We start from the raw sequence: 25541 nt of genomic DNA on the forward strand, positions 1-25541 counted from the left end.
TTATTTTCCTCAAATGTAAAATGAAAATTGAAGTAATTTCTTTTTCTTTTTTTTTTTTTTTTTTGGATCTGGGGGTGGAACCTAGGGACATTCGACCTCCGAGCTACACCCCCTGCCCTATTTTTTATTCTTTATTTTGAAACAGGGTCTCACTGAGCTGCAGAGGGCCTCACTCAGTAGCTGAGGCTGTCCACGAACCGCGACCCTCCGGTCTCAGCCTCTCAAATGCTGGGATTACAAGCGTGTGCCACCACGCCCGGCTGAAATAATTTCAACATAATGCAATGGTTGTAAAACTCAAATAATTTCTATAAAAAAGTGCCCAACACACAGTATATAGAAAATATAGAAACACTCAGAATTAACAACTTCAAACTTCAGCTACCAACACATGTTCTTACATTTTCATTCTATTCTCCTTCTCTCCTATTACATATAATGGAGTTTTCTCCCCTCTTACCTAAAGCAAATTTCTCCACTTGGATTCTGAGTGTTACCGCCTTTCAACTCATCAGCAAAGTTAAAATATCTAGCGTTTCCGGCCGGGCGTGGTGGCGCACGCTTGTAATCCCCGCGCTTGGGAGGCAGAGACAGGAGGATCGCGCAGGTTCGAAGCCAGCCGCGCGTGCTGGCTTAGGAGACCCTGTTTCCAAATATAAAATGTAAAAAGAGGTCTGGGAGTGTAGCCGGGAGGTAGAAGGGCTTCCAGGAACCCCAGTACCACCAAAAAAAAAAAAAAAAAAAAAAAAAAATATCTAGCGTTTCCTTTCTCTTGTGCATATTCAATCCCTTCCAGTTACTTCCCATAAGCTTTAAACATGGTCAAATCCCTTCCAATAAAAGGAAGAAAAGGAAGAATCTTTCTAGACACTAAAGGCCCTATGCATCAGCATATTTTTCTCACCCCTATATTTCTCTCACACTCAACCTCTTTTCTAGTATTGTGTTTTGATTTCTTCTTATTTTTGGTGTGTCTATTATAGATTTTTGCCTTGTGATTACAAAAACATTCTATGATGTATACTATGTGATACAAAAACATTCTATGACAAGCTATTTTGAATTTAAACCAATTAGCATTAATCATTAAAAATAAAGGGAAAGAGAGAAAATGCTCCATTTATTTATTTATTTATTTATTTATTTTTGCAGTACTAAGAATAGAACTCAGGGGCATTCTACCAATGAACTAAATCCCCAGCCCTACTTTTTTTATTCTTTTTATTTATTTATTTTTGTGTGTGGTACTGGGGTTCCTGGAAACCCTTCTACCTCTGGGCTACACTCCCAGACCTATTTTTATATTTTTATTTGGAAACAGGGTCTCTTAAGCCAGTAAAGCTGGCTTCAAACCTGCACGATCCTCCTGTCTCTGCATCCCAAGTCAGGGATTACAAGTGTGCGCCACCACGCCCAGCTTTATTCTTTATTTTAAAACAGGGTCTTACTGAATTGCAAAAAGCCTCACTAAGTAACTGAGGCTTTCTGCAAACTGTGATCCTCCTGTCTCAGCCTCCCAAATGCTGGGATTACAAGTGTGCACCACCATGCCCAGCTTATTTAAAAACTCTACACTTTTACTCTATTCCTCCTCACGTTTTGAAATTTTGATGTCCAATTTTACATTTTTATATTGCCTCACTCTTAACACATGAGTGTAGTTTACATGTTTATAATATTAGAACATTCTGAATTTGTTTGTGTAGTTTTTTTTGTGTGTGTGTACTGGGGATGGAACCAAGGAGCATTCTACCTCCGAGCTACACCCCAGAGCTATTTTTTATTCTTTATTTTGAAACAGGGTCTCACTGAGTTGCAAAGGGCCTCACTAAGTAGTTAAGGCTGTCCGGAGAATCACGATCCTTCTGTCTCAGCCTCCAAAATGCTGGGATTACAAGCGTGCACTACCACACCCGGCTTACTTGTATAGTTGTTTTTACCAGTGAGTTTTATAGCTTCTGATTTTTTTCCTTCCTATTAGCATCTCTTTCTTTCAGTTTGAAGAACTCCCTTTACCCCAGCGCACCACACACACATGCACGCATACACACACACACACACACACACTCACACATACTCCCTTTAGGATCTCCTATAGGACCTATCTGGTGGGAAATTCTCTCCGCTTTTATTCATCTAGGAATGTCTTTATCTCTCCATTTCTAAAGGAAAGCTTTGCTGAGCACAGTATTTTTGGTTGTGTGCTTTATTTTTTGTTTTTAGCGGTACTAGGACGGAACCCAGGGGCATTCTACCTCTGGGCTACACCCCCAGCCCAATTTTTTATTCTTTATTCTGAAACAAGGTCTCACTAAGTTGCAGAGGGCCTCACTTAAGTAGCTAAACCGCAATCCATGATCCTCCTGTCTCAGCCTCCCAAGTATTGGGATTACAAGTATGGGCCTCCACACCTGGCTTGTTTTTTCCTTCATTACGGTGAGTTCTCATCCTGCTCTCTCCTGGCCTATAAGATTTCTATAGAGAAGTCTGCTGTTAGTCAAATTGGAACACACTTACGTGTTATTTCATTCTTTTCTCTTGCTGCGTTTAGAGTCTTCTCCTTGTCTTTAACCTTTGAGAGCTTAATGAGAATATGTCTTAGGAAAAACTTGGTTGATTCAAATCTGACTCGTGAAATTTGATATTCCTTTACTTGAATATTTGTGTCCTCAAATTCATGGAGTTTTGTTTCTCTTTGCGTAAGTTTTCTTTTTAAAAATTTATTTTATTTATTTTTAAATGTTTTTATTGGTGCACTGTATTCATACATCATAAAGGGATAAAAAAAAAAAACTTGTGTAGACATACATGCACACATCGCCCAGTTAGCCCCTACCCAATCCCCACACCATTCCCTCCTTCCCATGCTTGACTTAGTGGTTGACATCTAATATTATAGCAATTTATCCAAAATTAACAATGATGATCTCACAGACTCATTTGTCTGATATCAAACTTTTGATCACTTAGAGATAACATTTCAATATTTCTTTTTATTTTCTTTCTTACCAGAGGATATTTTTTCTTTTTTTTTTTTTAAGGTGAAACTATTATACTTTTTTTCGGAAAAAAATCTATCCTAACATGAAATATGAACTCTAAATATCTTTGGGTAAATTTTCTAACCTTGCAACTTTCTCAAGTCCCTCTAAAAGCCCCCAAATCCAAATATTTGCTCTTTCAATGCTATCCCAAAGTTCTCATACGCTTTCTTCATCCCTCTTCAATCTTCTTTTCTTTTTTCTCTTCCGACTGAGTATTTTCAAATACCTGTCTTTGAGCTCACTGATTTTTTTAATCTATTCCGCTACCGGTGGTGCATTTTTTCATTTTATTTAGTCTACTTTTCAATGCCAAGATTTCTCTTTTAATTTTTATTTACTTCAGTCTCTTTATTAGCTTTTACTGACAAAGTACAGAATTATTTATCTGTGTTTTCTTAAGTGTCCTTGAGTTTTCTAAAAAGAATTTTTAATTATCTGTCCAAGAGCTTGCAACTATGGATTGCTTTATGGTTGGTTTCTGTCCCCTTATTTTGTCCTTTAAGTGGGGTCATGATTTCCTAAAACTTTTGATACACAAGACATCTGCACATCAAAGAAGAAGGTATTTATTCCAGTCTTCATAATCTGGCTTTGTTTGCACCTGCCCTTCTGAAAATTCTAAGCACGTTATTTATCTTTTCTGAGCCTGTGATCACTACAACTATTTCAGCACTAGACAGTGCCTTAAGTCCAGGTTTTTCATGAGTGGAAAATCGGTCTGTTGTTACCGCTTCATTCCTAGAGAGCCCTCCAAACCCAAGTGTGTTGCAAAGCCACAGTAGGTGTGTCATTTAACATAGACCACAAAGTGTCTAGAAAGGACAGAACAGCTCTGCGAGCTTCTGTCGGGGACTGGAGCACACCCTCATGTCTCCTTCACAGTCACTGGCCTGTGGCTAGGCCCCACGGGACTCTGCCCAGCACTGGATTTCACCATAAGGACTAGCCGTAGGCTCCTGAGCATAACCCTACCCCTCTCTTTTTTCTTTTTTGTAAGGGCACTAACTAATCTCACCCGTAAGAGCAATGCCCTTATGGCATAATCACATCCTAAAAGCCTCATCTCTTGATATAGTTGGGGAATAAGTTGCAACATTAATTATGGAGGGATGCAAACACTCTGTAACATAAACCAAAACACAGCTTGTGTTTTTCCTCTATGAATGCCGGACCTCTTTCATTATTCTCTCTCGTTTTATGTATACAACAAGCATCCATTGATACACACCATGTGTAGGGGTCATCCTTGACAATTTTCCTCTCCTATTGTCCCCCATATCTCTAGTCCATCATAAATCCTACCGATTTTACCTCTTCAATATCTTCCAAATTCATCCATTTCACTCGATTTCAGTTGCTACCATCTTCGTTCAAGTTACTATCATTTGTTCGCTCACCTGGATATTGTAATAGCTGCCAAATTAGTTTTACTATATATCTACTCTGACCCTCTTGTCCATTCTCTATTCATCCTGACAGAGCAGTTTTTAAATATAAATTTAATATTCTCTCTCTCCCTTTTTCCCTCCCTCACATTCTCCCTACCTCCTTTTCTCTTACACACACACCATCAATGCCTTTGTTGCTCTAGGAATAAAACACAAACTTCTTATCATGACCTATAGGGTCCTTTAATGTCCTATTCCAGCTGATCATGGTGGCGCACGCTTGGAATCCCCGCGCTTGGGAGGCGGAGACAGGAGGATCGCGCTGGTTCGGAGCCAGCCTCGCTGGCTTAAGAGACCCTGTTTCCACATTTAAAAAAAAAAAAAAAGTTTAAAAATAGGTCTGGGAGTGTAGCCCATGGGAGTGTATCCCAGAGGTAGAAGGGCTTCCAAGGACCCCAGTTCCACCAAATAAATAAATAAATAAAGTCCTTTTCCTATTTGTCTACACATCTTCATATTACACGATCCCCATCTTCCTCTCTGCATCCCACCCTTATTACAGACCTTGTCTCAGTTCTTGACATGCTCCTTTCCAACACAAAGACACTGACTTCACTAACTCCTCAGCCTCGAATGCTCTATCCTTCATTTAACAGCCTCCTCCTCATTCTTCAGCTCTCAACTCAATATCCATGATAAACTCTTGAGTTCACGCACTTACCCTTCAGAGCCATGAAGGCAGTTGTAATTCTCCACTATTTGTGTAATTACTGTATAAATGTCTACATTATTCACTATACTGTTGGTGCCATGCGAACAGGCCCACCCCCACCCTCCACTCACACCTTGTGAGCCTCAACAAATAGGTCGTAGCAATCGTTTGTCATAATGGCTGCAATCTCATTTCAATCCACCAGAATTCCCAAGAGAATAGATGACACCTTGTTCTGTCTAAGAATAGTCCTGGTGGGAAAAGGCCTTATAGAAGAGGAACTGAGCAATGTCAACATAATAAGACCAATTTATTAATATGAAGGGCGGCCAGGTCAGTGGAAAGAACAACAGGTTTAAAGTGTGCTAGAGCTGGGCATGGCGGCACACACCTGTTGATCCCCTGAGACAGGAGGTTCATGGGTTCGTGGCCAGCCTCAGCTACTTAGGCCCTGAGCAACTTAGTGAGACCCTATTTCAAAATAAAGAATAAGAAATGGGTCTGGAGGTGTAGTTAGGAAGTAGAATGCCCCTGAGTTCAATCCCCAGTAAATAATTTTTTAACATGTATGATTGGATTTGCATTTAATGTTAAAACAAAACCCTTTTTGTTGTCCTCATTTGATCCCCTGTCCTCGTTTGACCTTGCCTGGGTTGGTGTTTCTGGCTGTCCTGGCCAATTCAGACTTGTACCTTTATTAGCTCCTTGAATTATCATGTCAATAAAATATGGGTAATTGGCAACTCTACTTTCCTTTCTTGACAATAATTTCAATGTCAGTGGATGTCAGCGCGTGTGTGTGTGTGTGTGTGTGTGAGAGAGAGAGAGAGAGAGAGAGAATGGAGAGTCAACCCAGGGTCATTCCACCTACCTCTGAGCCATACCCTCAGCTCCCCTACCCCTTTTTATGGTACTGATAATGAACTCAGGGGCATTCTACCTCCAGGCTACAATCCCAGACCTATTTTATCTGAAGTAGCGTCTCACTACGCTGCTGAGAATCTCGCTAAATCACCCAGGCTGGCCTCAAACCTGTGATCCTCCTATCTCAGCCTTCCAAGTACTGGGATTACAGGTATGCATCACAATGCTCAGCTAGATTTCTCTGAATGCATATAAACTATATCACACAAATGCAAAAATAGCCCCACTCTTTTTCAGTTTGCTCTCTTGTAGACATTACTTAATGGGAATCTAAACATTTATAGTAATGCGGCTCATGTACTTTTGATTCTGTTCCTGGTATAGGCCTGTTTCTCCTCAAATATACCTACTTATTTTTAAAATTCTATAACTTGTATTTTGTGTATGTGTGTGGTACTTGGGATGGAACCTAGGGGCATTCTACCTCCAAGCTACATCTCTAACCCAATTTTATTGCTTTTTAATTTTGAAACAGAGTCTCCCCAAGTTGCAGAGGCTGGCCATGAACCTGAGATCCTTCTGTCTCAGCCTCCCAAGTACTGGGATGACAACTGTGCAACACTACACCCAGCTCGATAAATTATATTTTAAGTTTCAATTTATCCCTTCATTATTATCTTATAATCATCATTGCGTGGCATGATTCTTTAATTTTACTATTCTTTCTTGTTCACCATTGCATCCCCAGCACCCAGCACAAAGCCTGACACAGGATAGAAACTCAACATACCTGTGAACAAATGAATGAATGAGAAGTGAGTGCCCTAAAACTGGATACATCATTTCATCGTTTCAGATTACTGAAACACACTGAGAATAGATGCCCCCGCCGTGATCTAGTCTATGTTCTTTCTGTTCCATCCAGTAACCATACTGATTTTTCTTATATCTATGCCAGTGTGATGTTTTCCTAATTCAAAAACTTTCAAAGAATTAATTATTGTATTTTTCTCTGCATCAAGTTGGAATGCCTCTTTACCATTTAAGATTTTCTATAATTTAACTTCAACTTCATTTCCCAAAAGAATATTTCCACTTTTAATCAAGCCGGCTCCCTCAGTGATCCATAAAGATATTTTGTTTAACTAAGTCTCCCTGGCTTTGTGCTCAAGTTCTTCCTCTCAACTGGAAAACTTCCTCTTCTTGACCAAGACAAGATCTATCCATTCTTCTAAGTCCCAATCACTCTGGAAACCCTAGATTATTATACATATTCCTTCCTCTGAAGTCTATGGTACTGCCTAGAATACTGTGCATAGTACACAGTTGTGTAGTATGCTGAACACTGAGACTACAAAGATGAAGAATGTTCTTGTTCTCAAAAGACAGGAATGGAACTATCATATGACCCTGCTACACCACTCCTCAGTATCTTTCCAAAAGAATTAAAGTCAGAATATTACCATAATACATTTATACCGATGTTTATAGCAGCACAATCTGAAATAGCCAAATTAGGGAACCAATCTAGGTGTCCATCAACAGATGAATGGATAAAGAAAATGTGGTATATAAACACAATGGAATTTTATTCGGCCATAAAGAAGGACAAAATTATGTCATTTGCAGAAAAATGAATGGGACTAGAGAATCTTATGCTAAGTGAGATCAGCCAGTCCCAGAAAGTCAAGGGTTGAATGATCCTCTCACATGTGGAGAAAGTAGGAAGCACAGGGGACTTCAGTCAAATGCAGAGAGAGACCAGTGGGTAGTGGAAGGAAAATGGGGCAGGGAGAAAGTGAGTCTTAAAGAAAGGCACCCAAAGAATGCCTGGTCCATATAAGAAGGTATCACCCTCAGTCTCACTAACATGTACAGGGAGGTGGGGGCTGGGCTGGGGTGGAGGGAAAGACACCAAGTACTGTGTGCATGGATGGTTGTATTTTTTATGTGTGTGTGGGTCTGGGGATGGAACCCAGGGGCATTTGACCTCCGAGCTACACCCCCTGCCCTATTTTTTATTCTTTATTTTGAAACTGGTCTCACTGAGTTACAGAGGGCCTCACTAAGTAGCTGAGGCTGTCCGCGAACCCCGATCCTCCAGGTCTCAGCCTCCCAAATACTGGGATTACAAGCATGCGACACCACGCCTGGCTGCATGGATGGTTGTATCACCTTGAACCGCTATGATGTATAATTACAAGGCACCAATAAAAGTATATTAAAAAAAACACACACACACAAAAAAAAACAACACAAACTTCACCATTTAGCACTGAAGATATAACAATGGTGATGAATACTGTAAGAGATATATATATACATAACGGGGATGGTACTGGTGAATAATTAAAGCAATAATTTTTAAAGTCAGCCAGTAGCTCAGGGTGCCAGCAGGAAGCTGAATTCACACCAAATGATTCGAATGCCAACACATTAGGGGGAAAAAACTACTGATTGAGCTATGGACAGGGACAAAGTGTATGGTATTTCTCTCCTGAAAGTAAATGTCCAGAAGTCCAGATGCTACTAGTGAATCCCTGCTCAACACTCCAAAAAGCACCCACCAGTCCATGCTATAGTCATTCATTCTGTTCGGAGAAGCAGCCCAGTCATGCCAAAGATGGCGCCTCTCCGGCTTCTCTTCCGGATTGTGCTGGTTACCTCAGAGCTTGCCAAAGGGGCCACGGGATGCCCAACAACCAGTCCTCTGATAACACACTCACTGGGGTATGAACCATCCAATCAGTAAATGCCCCGTACTTTGTGCAATCTTCTGCTGTGAGCGGAAGCCCCCTCCTTTCAGAAAATCCCCAGCTGCCTGATATAAAAGGGAGCTGGGCTGTCTTAATAAAGTTTTGCTTGCTTGCTTGCTTATCTCCGACGGCTGGCCTTGGGTCTTTCCTGCGCCGACCCTTCACATTCTACAGCAGAGACCAGAAAGGATCCAAAGACCCCATCTACCCCACCACAGTCATATTCTCCCTATACCCCCTTCATGCCACTTTAGAGAGCAGAGGAAATCTTAAAGACTCAGCATTTCAGTGAGAAAGACTGAGTTACACTAGTCACGCTTGGAGCCAGGTGTGGTGGCGCACACTTGTAATCCCAACATTTGGGAGGCTGAGACAGGAGGATCACGGTTCATGGCCAGCCTCAGCTACTTAGTGAGGCCCTTTGCAACTCAGTGAGACCCTGTTTCAAGATAAAAGAATTTTAAAAATTAGTAGGGCTGGGGCTGTAGCTCGGAGGTAGAATGCCCCTGGGTTCCATCCTCAGTACCAAAAAAAGAAAAAACTTCACCCTTGGATAACAGAACTCCTTTATCTCAGTGGGAACCAAACCATATCTGGCTTCCAGAGGGCTCCAACCTTAGGGATAGACATGCAAATTGCTCTGAATGGATGGTCAATCAGAGCCCTCCATTCCTGGGAGCAGTATTTCCTTAAATGATGTATATAATGGTAGAAGAAAAATGTCTCTCCAAGCTGAAAAACTTCAAAACCCTTGTAAGCCTGACATCAGATGGGAAAATACTGCCACCATACAATGAAGACAGCATGGATAAAAGCAAAAGTAAGATATAGAAGAATTAGCTACTTCAGTGTTGTAAGCCAATATGTTCCTTTTTTGTTCAATGTAGTCTAACTTAGGTTTCTATCACCTGGACCTACGGAGTCCAACTAAATGTAAAAAATAAAGATGATAAAATTTTGCATCACTGTACATGTCCTTAAAATTTTTACTTGCATAGCTGGATGTGGTGGTGCACATTTGCAATCCCAGTACTCAAGAGGCTGAGACAGGAGGATCACAGGTTCAAGACTAGCTTCAGCAACTTAGCAAGACTCTCAGGAACCTAATAAAACCCTGTTTTGAAATAAAAATAAAATAAAGCTGGGGGTGTAGCTGAGATGTGGAATGCTGCTGGGTTCAATCCCTGGTACCACAAAAAAAAAAAAAAAAAACCCAACAAAAAGAGAAAGGGAAAAATTTACTTGCATCAAATTTCCAAGCATCAAAGTCATTGAGCTTTTCTTTGTTTTAATCTCCAACAACTGATTATAACTTTGTCATGTTTTAATTTTTTCATATTGATCCATGATTTCTTATATAAATTTTGTTTTCCCTGGAGTTTCTAATTGCATTTCCTTTTTTTTTTCATATTGATCCATGATTTCTTATATAAATTTTGTTTTCCCTGGAGTTTCTAATTGCATTTCCTTTTTTTTATGTACAGGAAAACCCTGTGTATTATTTGTATTTTTATCTTATTATCATTAAAACCTTTTGACTCCTTGCTAATTTTTTTTTTTTTTTTTTTTTTTTTTTTTTTTTTGGTGGTACTGGTGTTCCTGGAAACCCTTCTACCTCTGGACTACACTCCAAGACCCATTTTATATTTTTATTTGGAAACAGGGTCTCTTAAGCCAGCGTAATCCTGCCTCTGCCTCCCAAGCGTGGGGAATACAAGCATGTGCCACCACACCCGGTGTCCTTGCTAATTATTAAATGAGCTAACAATCAAGTGCTCATTGTTGAATAAGCTAACGTAATTTCTGCCTCAGAGTAAACACAAAAATTTCATTTTGAGAGCCCCATATTCATAGGCTAATCATTCAATCTCATTAATGACAATTTCTCAGGCATCATCCTGGATGGGAAGGTCAGTTATCACAGCCCTGCTCCAGACAGTTCTTGCAGTTCTTGACTGAGAGAGTTCTAAACTCCAAATAGTTCTAAACTCTAAGAGGTGAGAGCTCCTCTTTCTGTCCCTCTTTTCTTCCAGTATTTACCAACTCAGAAGAACTCCATGAAAAAAACTTTCTCATTCATTTTACTTATTTATTTATTTATTTATTTATGGTACTGGGGGTGGAACCCAGGGGCTTTTCTACCTCCAAGGTATACTCCCAGACCTATTTTATACTTATTTGGAAACAGGGTCTCACTAAGTTGCTGAAAGCCTCACTAAGTAGCTGAGGCTGGCTTTGAACCTGTGTAATCCTTGTGTCTCAGCCTCCCAAGCGCTGGGATTACAAGCGTGCGCCACCACGCCCGGATCTCATTCATTTTAAACAATATGAAATGTTAATTACCCTACTGTGCTGTAATGCAATGATGCCTTTAAAATCTTAAGGCTTTTACAATAATAACTTTAAATCATTTTCCCTTTTCAATCCTGTCTGATGTCCCTACATGAGGAAACTATAAATTTTCACTGAAAGGCATACAAGTACATTTGAGTAGATGAGATACATTTTATGTACCTCACCTGGAACATTCAACAATGGGAAGATTTATCCCAAATTGATCTATTTCTGTAATGCAATTTTTTTTTTTTTTTTTTTGGTGGTGGTGGTACTGGGGTTCCTGGAAGCCTGTCTACCTCCGGGCTACACTCCCAGACCTATTTTATAGGTTTTTTATTTTGAAACAGGGTCTCTTAAGCCAGCGCGGCTGGCTTCGAACCTGTGCGATCCTCCTGTCTCCGCCTCCCAAGCACGGGGATTACAAGCATGCGCTACCACGCCCGGCTGTAATGTAATTTTTGAAAACTCTTTCTGGACTCATTGGGGCAGCAGGAAAAAAATTATAACCTTTTAGATGACAATTTGGAATTAGGTAATATTTTTTAAATAGTATACCCTCTCACCCATCCATTTCATTTCCCAGAATTTGAAGGAAAGAATTGGACAATATATAAAAATGCTTGTTGCTTAATTGTGTATTATGGTGAAAACTGGAACCAACCTAATCATCAGTAGGAACTGGTTAAATATGTTTTATACTATAGAATATAATACAACCACTTAAAATGATATCATATAAGCTATGCATAGTGGTATATACCCATAATCACAATACTTAGGAAGCTGAAACAAGAGGATCACAGGTTTGAGACCAGTCTTAGCGACATACTTAGTGAGACCCTCAGCAACCTAACACGACTCTGTTTCAAAATAAAAAAATAAAATAGAGATAGGGGTACAATTCAGAGGTAGAATGCCTCTGGGTTCAATCCCCAGTACCACCAAAAAACATACACACAAAGTGATAACGTGTATTTATTATCAGAAAAAATGTTCACAGCATTTTGTTATTGTTCACGAAAAAAGGTTATAGAACAGTATTAGTAATATATGATGGCATTTCTGTCAAAGGGAAAAATGTGTATCTCTATAATACATTAACATCTGCAAAGATCTGCATCTAGCACTAATAGGTGCTGGGTAACTCTGGAATAACAGCGCCACAAGAAGCTCTCCTTTGAAGAAGGGAGGGAGGGGAATGTGTGTGTGTGTGTGTGTGTGTGTGTGTGTGTGTGTGTGTGTGTGTGAGACTGTTTGAAATGAGAACAGACTGTCTAGACACATGCAACAGAATTATTTAAGAAGCATTCTTGAAATAGAAGGGAAAAGCTAGAAGGAAAATTCTAGGTACTACAGCATTTCAGAAAGCCTGGGCACTGTAGGAACAGAGGAAAAAGGGGGCATGGGGTGTCTGATCTTGTTAGGGATTTTTTTCACTTTGATTTTGTATTTTTAAATATAATTTTTCTATTGTTTTTTTTTAAATCAGGACAGAGGATTGAACCCAATGCTTGTGCATGCTAGGCAAATCTGATCTTGTTTGGGAGAGGAGAATGGGCCAAGAAAGAGCTTTGGGGGGGGGGGAGGTGCACCTTGATGAGAGAGATACTGTACTGTCAGTGTAAATAATGTAAATAATAGTCTTGACATATGGACCAATTAAGAGAGCTGGGGAAGTAAAAATGAAAAATGAAAAGACACTGTTTACATAATCTGGGGGGAAAGGAGTTAACTGTCTGAATTGCGCCTGGAGGGTACTGTTCAGAATCAGGCATACTTCTGATGCACACACACATTTTAGGACATCTAGTTGCTTTCCAGTTTTAGATGATGAGATCTAAGTAGAAGAACTATTGCTATAATAATAGCTGCCCCTCTGCTAAAAATGGAAAAGAAAGACTAGGTAAAATAAAAGAGAATCTGAGATGATGTGGAATTTTACTAGAGAGCTCTTGCCATATGTTCAATTAAGTAACTTATATTGAGGAAATAAGTCACTTGTGTAGACTCTTTATTATCACAAGTTTGTCTGACTTCTTTGTCTTAAAAAAAATAAATAGCACTTTGACATTATCACTAAAAAGAGGAAACAGTACAACTCCCCAAAATAAATTTTAAAAATTAACCACAAATTGTTTAATACATTTGGAAAATGTACTTCAACCATAATATGTTTTCATTTTATAGTAAAATAAAACATGCAGAGAGCAATGGAATCTTCCTTCATTTATCTTACCCCATGATATAAATCTACTACTTTAGTTTTTTATTTCAATATTTGTTCTAAGGGAAGTTTGTTTTGTTTTGTTTTGTTCTGCTAAGCAGTGCTAGAGATTTAATCCACAGGCACCCTACCTCTGAGCTATATCCTCAGCCCTTTTATTTTATTTTATTTTGAAACAGGAGCTTGCTAAATTGGCCCACAGTAGCCCTGAGCCTGTGATCCTCCTATCTCAGCCTCCCGAGTATTGGGACTACAGGTGTGTACCACCACACCAAGCTAAAGATTCTTCTTTGATTGGGCTCTCACCAATCTTGGCATAGGATAATGTTGAAGTGAAAGCCTATAATTTTGTTTATTTATTTCTGTATTTATTTAGGTCTTGGGAATGGAACCTAGGGGCATTCTACCTCCAAGCTACATCTCCAGCCCTATTTCTTCTTATTTGTTTTAAACAGGGTCTCACCGAGTTGCAAAGGGCCTCACTAAGTAGCTGAGGCTGTTTACAAACCACCATCCTCCTATCTCAGCCTCCCAAATGCTGGGGTTACAAGCGTGCGCCACCATGCCCCACAGCGTATAATTTATAAAAGTGAAAAATATTGCTTTCCTACTTTTAGACTGACCACTTACTTTATTCTTTCATTCTACTTGTAAGAAGCTTTTGAGACTATTAATTTGTCATATAAGTAGGTATAATATGTTTGAGGAAAGATACATTCACTTTCTACACCTAGAATCTGTGAATATTACTTTGTTACTTTATATATATATATATATATATATATATATTTTTTTTTTTTTTTTTAAAGAACCCATTGCTTGGACCATTTCAAAAGACCCAAGCAGAACACCAAAGAACAATCAGACCGAGTACAAGATGCAAAGTGAGACACCACTGAGCCACTATAGGAGGCCTAACTGATAGAGGAAGTGGATGATTGCCCGCTCACAAGAGGGAGAGGAATACTTGGTGAGAATTTACTATGTGTCAGCTACTCTGCAAGGGATAGTCTTCATAATCTCATGTAATCCCCACAACTATCATATAGGATAATTATTAGACTATTTACCAGATAAGGAAACTGGAGTCTCAAGTCCGTTAGTGAGCACAATGATTTAAATTTAAAATGCCTAAAGTCTTCACTTTTTCTACTACTTTATCTACTTTCTTCAAACCTGGTTGGAGAGACATCGCTGCCCAGTAATAGCATTAGAGTAAAAGGATGCCCCTTCTCTGAGAACCACTCTTCCCTCCTGTCTTCTTGCAGGAGTGAGCATCTTGTCTTTGTCTAGCTCACAGTTTTAAGGAGACTCTGTCCACTGAGGACAATGGCAACGTGGCTGTCGAGACTAGGAGGCAGAAGGAAAGAGTCGTGGTGTTGGAATAAGTAAAAAAGAAAAAAACATAAATTATTATAATTCAGAAATATAATCACTAGGAAACAAGATCACAGAGGCCACAAAAAAGGACTGATAAGGACAAAAAAGATGGACAAGCTAAAAGGAGATGAGAAGGTCAGAAAAAAAACTTAACTAAAGAGTACAATATTAAAAGTCCAAAAAATCGGTGCAGCCCCAAGTTTTATTAGCTGAAAAACAAATGCTCTTATGTTAATTTCACCAAAGCCTAGACACAACAGAAAAGGCAATCACGTTAAATACAGAAAGCAGAAAAAGGAAGGGTTTACATTTTTGTAGTTTGAAGAACCTGGGGTGGGGGAGAGTGGAGGGGGAGTGTGCTGTTAAAGGAAACATTTCTCTGTCCCTTAATATTTTCTGAATCTATTCCCACTGTCTGCCTGTATAATTCCCTGCCAGAGCTTTGCAGCTGGTCCCCACTGGGGCTTAAGCAGCCTCCTCTCTGTGTTTCCATTTAAAAATCTTTATTTCAATAGGTGGGCCGAGCACATCTGCACTTCCAAAATTACCACACAACTGATCCAAAATGATTGAAACAAAATTGGTTTCAAAAATTGCCCTGAGGCTGAAAAGAAGATGAAGGCTAACATTTCAGACCTAAAGAAACATTTATCACAATTCTGAGGTCTGTAATAGACTTCTGTAGTTGTAATAGAAATGTTGACAGCTTGTTAATTATAGAAATGCTTGTGAGCATCACTGTTATATTTTTTGAAAGACCTGACAAAAGAATTCAGAGTTTTTTCACTTAGACCCAGCCTTACAACACCTCAAGTCCAATCTCTTCTCCCCCAGAGGCTGCAGCATTCAGTCCCATTTTTCCTGTTAGTGGACCCTGTGCTGACTCAAGGAAGGCTCTTCAACAGCCCCAGGCTCCAGTGGGTTCCACTTCTCAAAGAAGACAGTGGATGTCCCAGAGCCACATTTTGATTCAGGAGCTTTTTAGGACTTGCAAGGATTACACCACCTAACAAGACCCAGGATAGTTTAAATATCTCTGAAATCCTTAGACTGCTCCAAACTCAAAGTCACAGCAATATGACATAGTATAGAACCTCACGTGTGGTAGGCATCAATAAATACTTGTATGATTCCAATCTTCTGCCCCCAAACACAACTAGAATTGAACCATCTTCCTTGAATGAGGAAAGCAAGGTTTAATATAACAGAAGTTTCAATCTGTTTCATACCTAACTCTGCCACTAACTGGTTGTGTAAAATGGGTAATCATTTAAGCTCATTGGTCTCCTTTGATGTATTTTTTCTATTTTTATAAAATGGAGAGGGAGTACTTGGAAGGCTGAAACAGAAAGATCAGCCTCAGCAACCCAGTGAGGCCCTCCAGACCTCAGTGAGACCCTGTTTCAAAATAAGAAAATAGCTACGCATAGTGGCTCACACTTGTAATCCCAGCATTTGGGAGGCTGAGACAGGAGGATCACCGTTTGCCGGCAGCCTCAGCTACTTAGTGAGGCCCTCCACAACTTATGAGACCCTGTTTCAAAATAAAGAACAACAAATAGGGCAGGGGGTGTAGTTCGGAAGTAGAATGCCCCTGGGCTCCATCCCCAGACCCGAAAGAAAGAAAGAAAGAAAGAAAGAAAGAAAGAAAGAAAGAAAGAAAGAAAGAAAGAAAGAAAGAAAGAAAGAAAGAGCTGGGGTATAGTTTTAAAATAAATGAAGAGTTACTGATAGTTGTCTGTCCTACCGATTATGCAAAAAAACATAGATTCCATTATGGTAGGGAAAAAAAAAACACCCTTCAGCCTGGCATGGTGGCGCATGCTTGTAATCCCTGTGCTTGGGAGGTTGAGACAGGAGGATTGCACGGGTTCAAAGCCAGCCTCAGTTACTTAGTGAGGCTCTCAGCAACTTAGTGAGACCCTGTTTCCAAATAAAATATAAAAAAGGTCTGGGAGTATAGCCCGGAGGTAGAAAGCCTCTGGTTCCACCCCCAGTACCACCAAAAAAGAAAAAAAAAAAAAAACCCTTCACTTTACTCACAAATATGTTATAAGCTCATAAGTATTTGGCTATTAGTATTATTTACAGTAAATTCCAAGAGAAAATAAGATTAAGGTAGGTTTCTAGAACATATTTTATTAGTGTGGCCTAGACTCAAGGTGAAATTAAAATGTAAATTCCTTTGAAAATGCTTCAACTCTAGAATAAACAGAATTTTCATAGGCTTTATATGTGCCTTGTTCATTATTTTGAAATCTTTTGAGTCACAGTTTCTTAATAGCAATCGTATTGATGTTTATGGCAAGGAATATTCTGTTCTGCTTAACAGCAACTCTGGCCTGCACCCGCTGGATCCCACTGTGACAACCCAAACTACCTTGGCTACTGCCAAAGGTCCCTGGGAGTGGGATGGTTGGGTTGGGGGTAGGGTTTTCCCTCGGGTGAGAATTGCTATTTTGATGGGTAAGATGTTACATATATTTTTATAATGCAAATTTTTTGGTACTGAGGATTGAATCCAGCTATATTCTACCTTCAAGCTACACCTCAACCCTATTTTATTTTTTGTTTTGAAACAGGGTCTTACTAAATTGTTGAGAGTCTCCCTAATTTCCTGAGACTGGTCTTAAACCTGTAATCCTCCTGTCTTTACTTCCCAAGTACTGGGATATTACATACCTGGCTTATAATACATTTTTTAAAAAGTATTTTCTGCTAACCAGCTAGATAAACTCAGAGAATTTAAGCTACTTAATAAAGGCTATATGATTTTACAGTATGCAGAAAGAAATTATGACAGTAAAATATAACACATACAAATAATACATGTAATTAATATATATATATATATCACATACAATTTAATGTAAATAATGTTTAGCTAATCCCTGAGGATATTATATATATATATATATATATATATATATATATATATATATACACTCTTCTACATAATTGAACTTTAAGTCTTCTATGTGTATTTTAGAAAGATACTTTGATCTGAAATTTGAAAATAGTCAAAAATAACCTGCTGGTAGAAAAAATGTTTCAGTAAAAAAGTATAAATTTGTTACTATTTCAGTCAATTAATGGCTCATCACTGATAATAATGTGTTCATAAGTGATAGGCTGGATACATTTTCAAGTATTAACAACCCTATTGCTCTAAACAAGCAATGCTGTAGTGTCGTTATCCCTGTGCACATTTAGGCTTGCCCTCAAGAAGCTGGAGAGAAAAAAGTGAATCTAAGCTTACAGTTTATATGACAAGAATTAAAACTCTGACCCTTTGGCTTAAAGGCAAATTGCCATCCAATGTTTTGGATCCATCACAAACCAGAGGTCACAACAGAGCTGTAGAAAAATCCTATTTTTTAAAATTACTAATTAATTACTATGTTTAAATAGTACATTTTTCTGCATTTAAAATTTTCCTTAATAACATAAGCAATTTTACATCATCCTTAAATGTAATTATAAAATAGCTGGTGAATGATAACAAAATATTTTAATTTTTAAAAGGTCAGCATTTTCATTGCAATGCTTTTTTGTCAGTTAATTTTACAGTGCCAGGAAATCTACAAAATATTTCTCAACTGGTGTTTGTTCTCAGGAGTACAAAATAAAGAGGCTTCACGGTTCTTTGTTACAAGGAGCAAACTGACAGGGGAGGGAGGGACATATTAAATACAGCAGTCCACCTTGGAATTATATTAACATGGTAACTGCCTTAAAATAGGATAATGAATCCATACCATAATCTGAAGACAGGGACCACCAAATACACAAATATTTAAAATATGCATCTGTATACAGAGAGCATCATCTGAAATCAGAGTACTAAATTAATGAATAAATTAGTATACAATTTTAACATTGTCATTCAAAGACTGTAAATGCCCCTTATAATGTTCTGTTATTTTGCTGTGAATGATTTATATCATAAATATGTATATGTAAAATATGTATATTTTTAAAGTAAATTTTAAGTTAGAGTTATAAAAATAAACAAATTCTCACCATCAACACTGGGCTTTGGGCGTCGGGAAGGGCAAGCACGACCTCTTCCTTCCTGAAGTCCAAATAAATCTACAAACCCTTCTGGCCTAAGACTCTCAAATACAATTCAAATGTCTTTACCAAGAAATTCAGATGCATTCAGTTACTACATGCTTAAAATCCTTGACTATTCAGAACTTTGTAGGGAAGAAAATAAAGCACATCACGACTTCTAAGGCATTCGATTTAGGAAAACTCCGTGGAAGGTCAGACAAGATGGGGACCCAACTAGCTTGGAGCGACTTCTGAGTTCTAAGCACTGCACTCCCCTGGCGAATGTGAGCTACAGTTCAGCAAGGCATAAACAGGAGTCCACGGGTCCTTCGAAAGAGAAAAATCTGCAGCTGCAGAAAAGGAGGGATGAGGTCCCCAGGTGCGCAAATGGGATGGATACGCTCAACTCTGAAAGTCCCTGGCACGAATCTCTCAACTCCGGGAGGGCACTTTGCCTAAGTCCAAGCCCGAACAGTGCGACACAGAATGCTCTTGGGCGCCGTCTTCTTCTACCTGCTTTTATTTCCGTCTTGTTCCCCATACAATAAACATTGACTCTGCAGAGAGGATAGACCCCGTGAAAACTGAGCGATCGCCCAACTACTAGATGCAAACACGGGCTTAGGAAGTTGCCGGGCCGCCTGGACAGGCCGGCCACTTTCTGGATTTCCTGGGCAAGTGCAGCGGGGTTTCAAAACCACAGCGATGAAGTGTGTGTGTGTGGGGGGGGGTTGCCTGGAGGGTGGGCACAAAGCCCCCCCAATTTTTTTTATCTATCCGTAAAATTAAGAAAATAAAAAGGCTTGAAGTACAGCTTTCGCCTAGCAAACCCGAAAGAAGGGCTCTTTAAGGGTAGGGTGAGAATGGCCGCCTCTTCAACACTGGGGTTATTTGAAAGGAATCTTTGGAAGCCTCTTTCTCCCAGGGATAGGAACTCTCCCATTTATTTCCTTCCCGTTGGTCGCCGCGTAAAACTGGTGAATAAATGATTCCAAGATTCCTTGGGGAAGTTTATTTCTTTAGAGTAAATAAAATTAAAGCAAGTATCCCGAGGTGGCGAAGACAGTAAATCCCGACCTCCGGGCAGTGGTAGGCCCGGCTGGAGGATGATCGTGGAGCCCCAGCCCGCTCTCTTTCCCGGCGGATCTCACAAGGCCAACCCAGACACTCAGTCCCGGTTGCCTGCGACCCCCAACACGCAAAATCTTAAAAGCTTTTGCAAAACTATTGTTCGAGAAGTGGGCTATGTTAGGCTAAATACTCTTGTTTCCAGACGAGGCGTCTAGATCTGGAAAATTAAAACTAATGCTCACAAAGAGTGAAGGCAAAAATCCGTTCTCCCCGAATCCACCGCATTCAAACTGCGTGTGTGACCAGAGGCGAGAGCGAGCAGCGGCAGCTCTCCTCCCGCGGCTCGGCCCGGGGACCGACCGGGCGAGCTCTGGGCTTGCGAGCTGCAGGGCTCGGGGGACCGCGCGGCCTCTGCGCGAGTGGACCGCGCGAGGGCGGACGGGTGTGGGGGCATCCCGCGAGGGAATAAAGACACCTCTGCTAACTGGGGCAAGGAGGAGAAGTTTCCCTCTGCTGGCCAGAGAGGTTCAGAGAATGCAGTTCTCTCAGGCCGGCTTCATCCCCACGGCCCCGCAAGGCCTCCAGGTTTTGCAGCTTTTGGAGTTCTCCCCTGCATACGCGTTCTGGGACCTTATATGCGCTGTTCCTCAGTAAAAAGTCGTCCTTCTGGCTGATTCGGAAGTCGCTCCGAGCTAGAGGAGATTTATGCTTGGTCAATCTCCTCATCGCCCTCTTTATTTCGCCCCATGCCCTGCCGCATTTCAAGAAAATGAGCTCTTAGAAAAGAAAGCCTCTCGATTGAGGCGGCGGGCAATCTCACAGAAATGATGTTAATGGTTGCAGGGCTTTTTTCTTCCCCTCTGCTATATTTTTTTCGAGTGAACTGTGAAGATCCGTGAAAATAATATCAGGGTTTTCCGTCAGAACGAGCTTTGCCCTGCACTCAGGCGTAGCGTGATCTGACCTGACACCTCCAACCATCTGTGCTATCTATCTGCCTTCTGATTTACCAGATCTGTACAAGTCGCATACAGATTGTACTTGATACAGAAGACAGCCAGGCTCAGTCCAGTTCGGGGGTGAACTTTCCCATCTGACCCCTACCTAGGGATGGGCCTCCCAAAGACCTTCCTGGGGTTTTCACTGGATACTCACCCCCTCTAACAAGTATTTTTCTCCCAACTAAACAAATCCCCATCAAAGGCCCAGATGAGATCCTGGTTTCTTTGACTGAGGCCTCAGAAAACGGTATGATGTGGATGTCAATTGGGAATCAATAAAAGTTGCCAATTCAATCTACTGGCCAGAAGGCAGAGCCCCAAGAAAGACCTTCCTCTCTGCAGGAGGGGTCAGAGCCCAGAGGCTTAGGAAGTGCTTTCCGCCCCCCACCCCAACCCACACATTGTTGTGAATCCACCTTCTCTATTTTACTCTTACTGAATTGCTTTGGGGCTAAAAAGCCAAGATTTCTCTCTCCAGCCAGTTACTTACACGTTCTAATTCAGAGCAGGGGCAAAACGAGCCTGCAAGGAGAGAGCCAATCGATGTTTTTAAAATGATCTTTGAAACAAGCTTTTAAGTTGCTGTCCTGACCTGCCAATGACTTCACACTCTAGATGCCCGTTTGTTCAAGTCCATTAAACTAGAGAAAGGGGAACTAAAAAGTATAATCTTTATTGGGGGGAGAGTCCCCTACAGCTTCTTCCCCTTTCTGGAAGTGTTTGACTTCGCGATCAGCATCTCTGTTATCAGGGGCCTCTTTTGAAGGGGAAAGGAGCAGAGTCTGAACTAACCTCTTCTACAGATCCCCGGTCCCGTTGCTTCAGCTGCGGATATGTTCCCTCTCATCTGCTCTGGCAGCTGGAAAGGGGCAGGGGGAGGCGTGCAGGGATGGGTACTTGTAAGAAAAGAGAAGGTCCACTTTGCCCCTCTCTCGCCTTGCTGTGTGCACACCCGCAGGCTTTGCTGTTTCGTTACGACTACACTTGCGAATTCTTGGACGAATTCGATTTTGCTGGGTCCTCTTTGTCCTCTGGAGACCTCTCCACCGAGGAGGCACCGCGACGCCCCAAAGTGAAGTCTGGCCGCATCCCCGCCTCTTTGGTGGGTAAAAATTGAGGGAGGAGCAGGGCAGGGGGAAGCGGAGGGGGCGAGTTGGTTTCCTCCCAACCACTCCTAAGTCGTTCACCCTCTAGGTTTGGTTAAAAAAAAAAAAAAAAAAAAAAAAAACTCAAGGAAAGTCCACGGGCAGACGGCGGGCGCTGTCGAGCGCTGGGAGGTGCTGAAATGGCCCGGGCGCGCAGGTCGCCGCCTTGATTGGCAGAGCCGGCCGGTGACTGACAGGGGGTCTCCATGGCGCCCGCGCCGCCAATCCGCCCACCCCAGTAGCCGCGTCGGGAGCCGGCCTGCGCGCCCGAGCGGAGCCGAGCCGAGCCGAGCCTCCGGCCCGCACCTCTCCAGTCGGCCACGCTCGCTCGCCGCGGTCGTGCGGCCGCTGCCGCCGGGCCGAGCGACCCCCAAAGAGCCTGGCGCACCCGGCCGGGCCCGCGGGCTTCTGCTGCGAGCCCCGCCCCGGGCTCAGCGCCCCCGCCGCCGCCCGCGCCGCCTCCATGTTCCAGCTGCCCATCTTGAATTTCAGCCCCCAGCAAGTGGCCGGGGTCTGCGAGACGCTGGAGGAGAGCGGCGATGTGGAGCGCCTGGGCCGCTTCCTGTGGTCGCTGCCCGTGGCCCCGGCGGCCTGCGAGGCCCTCAACAAGAATGAGTCGGTGCTGCGCGCCAGGGCCATCGTGGCCTTCCACGGCGGCAACTACCGCGAGCTTTACCACATCCTGGAAAACCACAAGTTCACCAAGGAGTCGCACGCCAAGCTGCAGGCGCTGTGGCTGGAAGCGCACTACCAGGAGGCCGAGAAGCTGCGCGGACGGCCCCTGGGGCCGGTGGACAAGTACCGCGTAAGGAAGAAGTTCCCGCTGCCGCGCACCATCTGGGACGGCGAGCAGAAGACGCACTGCTTCAAGGAGCGCACGCGGCACCTGCTCCGAGAGTGGTACCTGCAGGACCCCTACCCCAACCCCAGCAAAAAGCGGGAGCTCGCCCAAGCCACCGGACTGACCCCCACGCAGGTGGGCAACTGGTTCAAAAACCGCCGACAGAGGGACCGGGCGGCTGCAGCCAAGAACAGGTCGGTACCGAGAGGCCTCCGAGCTTCGTGCGCGCCGGGCAGGGCGGGTGGAGGCCGCCTTGGCGCCCTTACCTGGCGCCCGGCGCCTCGCTCCAGCCCGACTCGGGAACGCGGAGGCTCCCCGGTTTCTGAGCCCGCTGCGTTCTGAGCTCCCGTGCGGGCTCCGTTCCGCTTCCTCACTCTGTCTCACTTATGAGGACTCAGGGTCATTACAGCAGCCGGTCAGTCGCGGCCACTCAACCCAAGCTTCACTGTGTGAGTGGGGAGGGGGCATAAAGCTGAAACCCCCAGAAACAGGAACCCCAAGGCTCAGTGCTAATTCGTGTCAATCTGGGCCCAGGCTTCGATCATTAAGCGAAGCCTAGCTTATTAGCCGTGCGTAGACTTCTTGTTATAATTTTTAAAGCCCAGGTGCATCCATCTCGAATGCTTTGAAAACAGTTTTCTTGTTTCTAAGAAATAGAAAGTCGAGTTTTCTTCTCCCCACGCGCGACTAGCATTGTCTCCAAAGAGCAAACTAGCTTTGCTTTATGCAGCTTGTGACTCTCCATTAGCCAAACATTTTGGCCAAGAGCCCAGCCTCATCCCTCAGGTCCAAACTCTGCGCACCCACCCGGCAGGCAGCAATTTTTACCTTTGGCTCCAGCCGATCTGGCCCCAGGGGTACGGATTGAGGCGTGAGCCCCAGGCAGATGGACTACAGGGAGAAGAGTCATCTTCCTCCTCATCCGCACCTCTTCCCTACAGTCTTGTAAATCTCCCAAAGAGGGTGACAATAGGAAAGACCCCGTGAGCCCAGCATCCCAAAGACAGGGCCGAGGAGCCCAGAAAGGGCGCCCAGGAAGCTGGGCAACTGCACGGCCCGCCAAGTAGCGGCCGAGCCTCCCCGACCTCTGTCGCCTCGCCACCCCCACCTTAATGCCCGGGTCTGAGGAAAAGCTGGTCTGGGGGCTGGAGGAGCGCAGACGGGGGCTTGGGCGGGGGCGGGAGGAGGAAGCCGGCTACATTCCGCTCGGTGACTTGCGTCCCCTTCCTTCCCCTAGACTCCAGCAGCAGGTTCTGTCGCAGGGCTCCGGGCGGGTGCTGCGGGCCGAAGGCGAGGGCACCCCGGAGGTGCTGGGCGTCGCCACCAGCCCGGCGGCCAGTCTATCCAGCAAGGCGGCCACTTCGGCCATCTCCATCACGTCCAGCGACAGCGAATGCGACATCTGAGCTGCCCAGCCAGCACGCCCAAAACCAGAATCCAGTGTAAACAACAACAACAAAAAAAAATGAGATAAACAATATGAACGAAGGAGAGAGGATGAGAGAACAGAAAATCCAGCGAAGCCAGGTGGCCACCGACCCGCGGGCTTAGACTTGAGAGGCCCGCGGTGAGGCCTGACACAGCAACTCGTTCTCCGCGCTTTGCTTTTTCCTAAGGATTTTGCTACAAAGACGCCTTGGAAACCCGAACTGCACGCTGAGAGCCTGCGCTGAGTCTCTTGTGGGTATTTCACTTCGAAAGGACGCTGTTATATATGTATAACTTTTGCTTTAAAGGTTTTTTTTTTTTAAACAAAACATGTATATGGTGTTTACTTATTTAAGAGATTGCCATGGTAGGTTTCTCTGTAGCTGGGAACTATGCTGCTTCCTAATGCAAGCTGGTGTCTTCTGTGTGGAGAAGCCAAACAATAAACTTGGGGGCAACTGTTCTAAATAAGGGAGCTGCCATTCCAGGGTTTTGTTCTTGGTTTTTTTTTTTTTTTTTTCGTCTAAAAGATCATTCTTATTCCCTTTGCCAGGCAAGCAGGGATGGCCTCAACTGCAAAATGCAAATAATGTCATCAGGGTCTTCTCTAGGTCTTATGCCTTCTCTAGTGTCTCCTGGTATATTTTCTAAATGGCCAGTGGTAGGGGCATAGCCACCTACTACATCAAATTTAATGTATATGTATGCATGTACATGTGTGCATAGATGTATATGCATTGTGATATATGTACACATATATGCACAATATAGTATTTGTCAACAAGAATATGCCCTGTAAGGCAGCTCCCCACATTTCCAGCATAGGTAATTAGGATTTGACCACCTGACACTTATTTTTATTAAATGTTAATGGCTTTGGGGGAACAATTTGAGAAACCAAACTTTGGGCTCCAGTAGTGAAGTCTTTTTACAAAAATGCAAAACTATGCTGATACCAGCTCTGCAGTGAAAATGGATTTGCATTTCCTTTGAGGTCCTCTGCCTATACAAAGGCAGTGGGTCTACCCAGGATTATGCCAAGCATGCAGACACTGCATTTAGAATTGAGCTCTAATTTAAATAAGACTCTCCCTCAGAAAAGGAGAGGCTGTGGGTACCTAGACTAGCATCTTCTTGTGGCAGAAGGTGGTTTTAATCAAATGATCTTTAACAAGAGAAATACCCAGGTGGGTGATAGCATATAAATCATGTCATATTAAGGGTAAAACAAGACTGCAGAGAAATGGCTGGCATTTAAAAAAAAAAAAAAGCTCTGTTGTCATGTTAACTGTGA

General features: G+C 42.6%; 1 protein-coding gene across 2 annotated transcripts in view; it reads left to right on the forward strand.

Annotated features, from left to right (window-relative positions):
- The window catches only part of SIX6 (SIX homeobox 6), a gene marked incomplete at both ends in the record, with an annotated part of 288574 nt that extends 264349 nt beyond the window's left edge, over window positions 1-24225 (forward strand). The window contains 2 exons of one of the 2 annotated variants that reach the window (XM_080707467.1): window positions 22414-23013; window positions 24057-24225. In XM_080707467.1, coding sequence (XP_080563593.1) covers window positions 22442-23013; window positions 24057-24225 — 741 coding nt within the window. Of the gene's footprint in view, window positions 1-22413; window positions 23014-24056 lie in introns of those variants that run through there. The other variant, XM_080707466.1, reaches the window with a different exon arrangement.
- Window positions 24226-25541: the final 1316 nt, after the last annotated feature.

The sequence above is a fragment of the Muscardinus avellanarius genome, assembly GCF_963383645.1.
Source record: "Muscardinus avellanarius genome assembly, chromosome: 12".
Lineage (NCBI taxonomy): Eukaryota > Metazoa > Chordata > Mammalia > Rodentia > Gliridae > Muscardinus > Muscardinus avellanarius.